At 51.2% G+C, this 3,040-nt stretch overlaps 1 protein-coding gene across 1 annotated transcript; it reads left to right on the plus strand.

Moving 5' to 3' along the window:
• Positions 1 to 954: 954 nt before the first annotated feature.
• Positions 955 to 1,180, plus strand: PEX11G (peroxisomal biogenesis factor 11 gamma; the record flags this gene model as incomplete). The annotated part of the gene is made up of 1 exon (XM_008944729.1): positions 955 to 1,180. A coding segment is annotated over one exon (226 nt), but the record flags the coding sequence as incomplete, so codon positions are not given.
• Between the last annotated feature and the right edge of the window lie 1,860 nt (positions 1,181 to 3,040).

Below are 3,040 nucleotides of genomic sequence, written 5' to 3' on the forward strand. Positions count from 1 at the left end.
GGGCATCCTGCGGTGAGGCGCCGGGGAGGAGGGCCGGGATGAGTCCCTGGAATCGGGTGAAAACGAGGGACCCTCGCGGGAGCCTGATCTTCATCACAGATACAGCTAATGGGAGAGAAAAACTCTCCCCTGTGATGCTGGAGAAGTAACTCTGATGTCTTGTTTTCAGATCCCTGAGAGTCTTGTTCCTGTTAAGAAGAAAGCTGAGGCAGCACAAGTGGTATGATTTCTGTCCTTCAGTTTAACTCAAATGTGTCTATTCTCATGCAGAATCACAGAATCACTTGGATGAGAACTTAAAGCTCATCAGGTCCAATCATCCCCCAGCACTACCAGGTCCCCACTGCCCCGTGTCCCTCACACCACATCTCCACAGCTTGGGAACCCCTCCAGGGGTGGGGACTCCACCACTGCCCTGGGCAGCCTGGCACAGCCCTGGGCAACCCTCCAGGGCAAGAAATTGTTCCTCAGGGCCAACCTCAACCTCCCCTGGGGCAACTTGAGGCTGGTTCCTCTTCTCCTGTCCCTTGTTCCTTGGGAGCAGAGCCCGACCCCCCCCTGGCTCCAGGCTCCTGTCAGGAGCTGTGCAGAGCCAGAAGGTCTCCCCTGAGCCTCCTTTGCTCCAGGCTCAGCCCCCCCAGCTCCCTCAGCTGCTCCTCCCCACACTTGGCCTCTAGACCCTTCCCCAGCTCTGTTGCCCTTCTCTGGCCACACTCCAGATCCTCAAGGTCCTTCTTGGAGGGAAGTGTCCAAACCTGACCCCAGGATTTGTGGGGTAGCCTCATGAGTGCTGAGTCCAGGCAGATGATCCTTGCCCTGGTCCTGCTGGCCACACTAGTGCTGACAAGCCAGGATGGTGGTGGCCTTCTTGGCCACCTTGCCTCATTGCTGTAAGCTATCACTAATTATTATTACATTATAGGCTATCACTAATGTTTCCTTTGCTTCCAGCAGTACATCCTCACATCTGAGTCAAAAGGAAACAAAAGCCCAAGTGAAGGCTGAAGTTTTGAGCATCCTCATGCACTCAGCAGATCTCTGCAATGCAATCCACTGGCTGCCCCCAGGATTTCTTTGGGCTGGACGATTCCCTCCCTGGTTAGTGGGTCTCCTGGGGACCATATCTTCCCTGATTGGTATCTACCAGGCATCCAGAGGAGGAAATTCTGATGCTGTCTAAACTCCTGAGCTTCAGGAGCCCCGTTTTTACATGGTAAAAACACCTTTAGTGAGGCAGGGCGTATTTAAAGTTTGCTGGGTGTTGATGGTTGTAATTTCATGCCTCCTGTAATTGGGATTGTAGTTAAGGTGTCTGCTACAGAGAGGATTAGTGGCAGTCAATAATTTTTATCACTCTTCATCAGAGAAATATTTCACGTGAATCCTCTGAAAATCAAGACATCTCCTAAGATGGGTAAAAGAGGGGGGGGAAAAGTCACTTCATCCTTTCTTCCTCTGCCCCAAAATGCCACAAATGCCACCTCCACTCTTCGCTGTCACTTCAAAGAGCACAAAGTCAGTGCTAGGTGGAGAAGCAGCCGTGGTTCCATCACACACAACTTCTGAGGGCTGGATCCTGTGAGCTGGAGCCCCAGGCTCGGTGCCTTACCTCAGCCAGGTGACCTGTTCCTTGGAGGTTTCTCTCTCAGATGTTTTGGTGTTTGAGCCCAGAGCGGATGCCCTGGGAGCACACGGTTGCTTTGCTCTTGATGGTTTTGTTTCTTTAGAAGTGGAGAGGGAAAGAAATAGCAACGATGAGCAGCACCTCGCAAAGCTTCCTTCCAGGCTGTCGCTCATTTAAGGAGAAATGTTGGAAGTTGAGGCTTCCTGGGTGAATCAGAAGCAGAGCTGAGCCTCCGGCTGTGCCTTCATGGAGTGCCACCGGGTGGAGCTCTTCCACCGGGTCTGGCAGCAGCCAACGGACTTTGGTTTTATTTTTTTTTAAAAAACCCCAGCAGATTTAGTAATCACCTTTCCAAGGACCAATCAAACCAATGCCGAGATACGTTTTACAGTTATATTTCTAGGCGGTGCCAATAATAAATGAGACAAATGCTTCAGAGGTGGCCTTGAGTGATGATTCCTTCTGATAACTGGGGAGATTGGGTTCTAGTAACCTCTGCACACAGAAACCGCTTGTGCTGCGTTTGCTGCAGCTCCCATCTGTCCCCAGCCTTCTCCCAGCAAAATAATTCGGAGCACCTGACCGACCGCCACGGAAACGTCGCTTTTGGAGCCAGTTCTGCTTAGTCTGTGCCGTGCTCAGCGGCGCCAGCCTCGTTCTGACCCTTTTTGTTGCTGTTTTTTTGGCACGAGGATGGGAAGCGACGTCCTGCCTGTGTCCAGGGAGCAGAGTGAGGTCTCAGCACTCTTTATTCCCATTCCTTTAGAGCATGTTCTGCTTAGACTGGGCCGAGCTGTAACTATAACAATTTAAAACAACCAAACCAAACCAAACAAAAACACAAACCAGAACGAAAACCAATTAAAAGTGATTTAAAATACACCTCTGATACCAAGTGAGTGAAACTCTAGGCCACAATTCTAATTTTAAGACAGCCCAGTTTACAGTGTCCTTTCTCTAAGTGTGTTTGCTTCATCTGCTTCCTCACCCAGCCATTTGAAGTCGCAGCTGAGGAAGCGCAGGGGGAACCCAGACATGCAAAGATAAAGCAAAAGCTGGGAATTCAGAATTTCTGAAATTGTACTTTTTTTGTAGAGTGGTTTTGGGCCTTGCTGGCACAAAACATTTCAGCACCTACAGAGGCTGCTGACTATCCAGGGCAGCACCTGTGATGTTTTAGCACGAGCCCTTGCACGGGCCGACCCATCCTCCCCAAATCTGCTGTTTTTTTAAAAATTTCCACTTTTCTGCTGCGGCCATCAGCACAACTCAGCTCCGCGCGGGCAAACATTTGCTGAGCAGGGACGGTTTGTTCCGGCCGTGACCTCCCTTTGTCAGCAGGCCGAGAGCTAAAGGCCGCTCGCAGGGGAGCTGCTGAGCCCAGCTCCCGGCTCTGAGCTCCCGCTTTTATGGCCC

Source organism: Merops nubicus, unplaced genomic scaffold (genome assembly GCF_000691845.1).
Source record: "Merops nubicus isolate BGI_N331 unplaced genomic scaffold, ASM69184v1 scaffold9537, whole genome shotgun sequence".
NCBI classification, from domain to species: domain Eukaryota; kingdom Metazoa; phylum Chordata; class Aves; order Coraciiformes; family Meropidae; genus Merops; species Merops nubicus.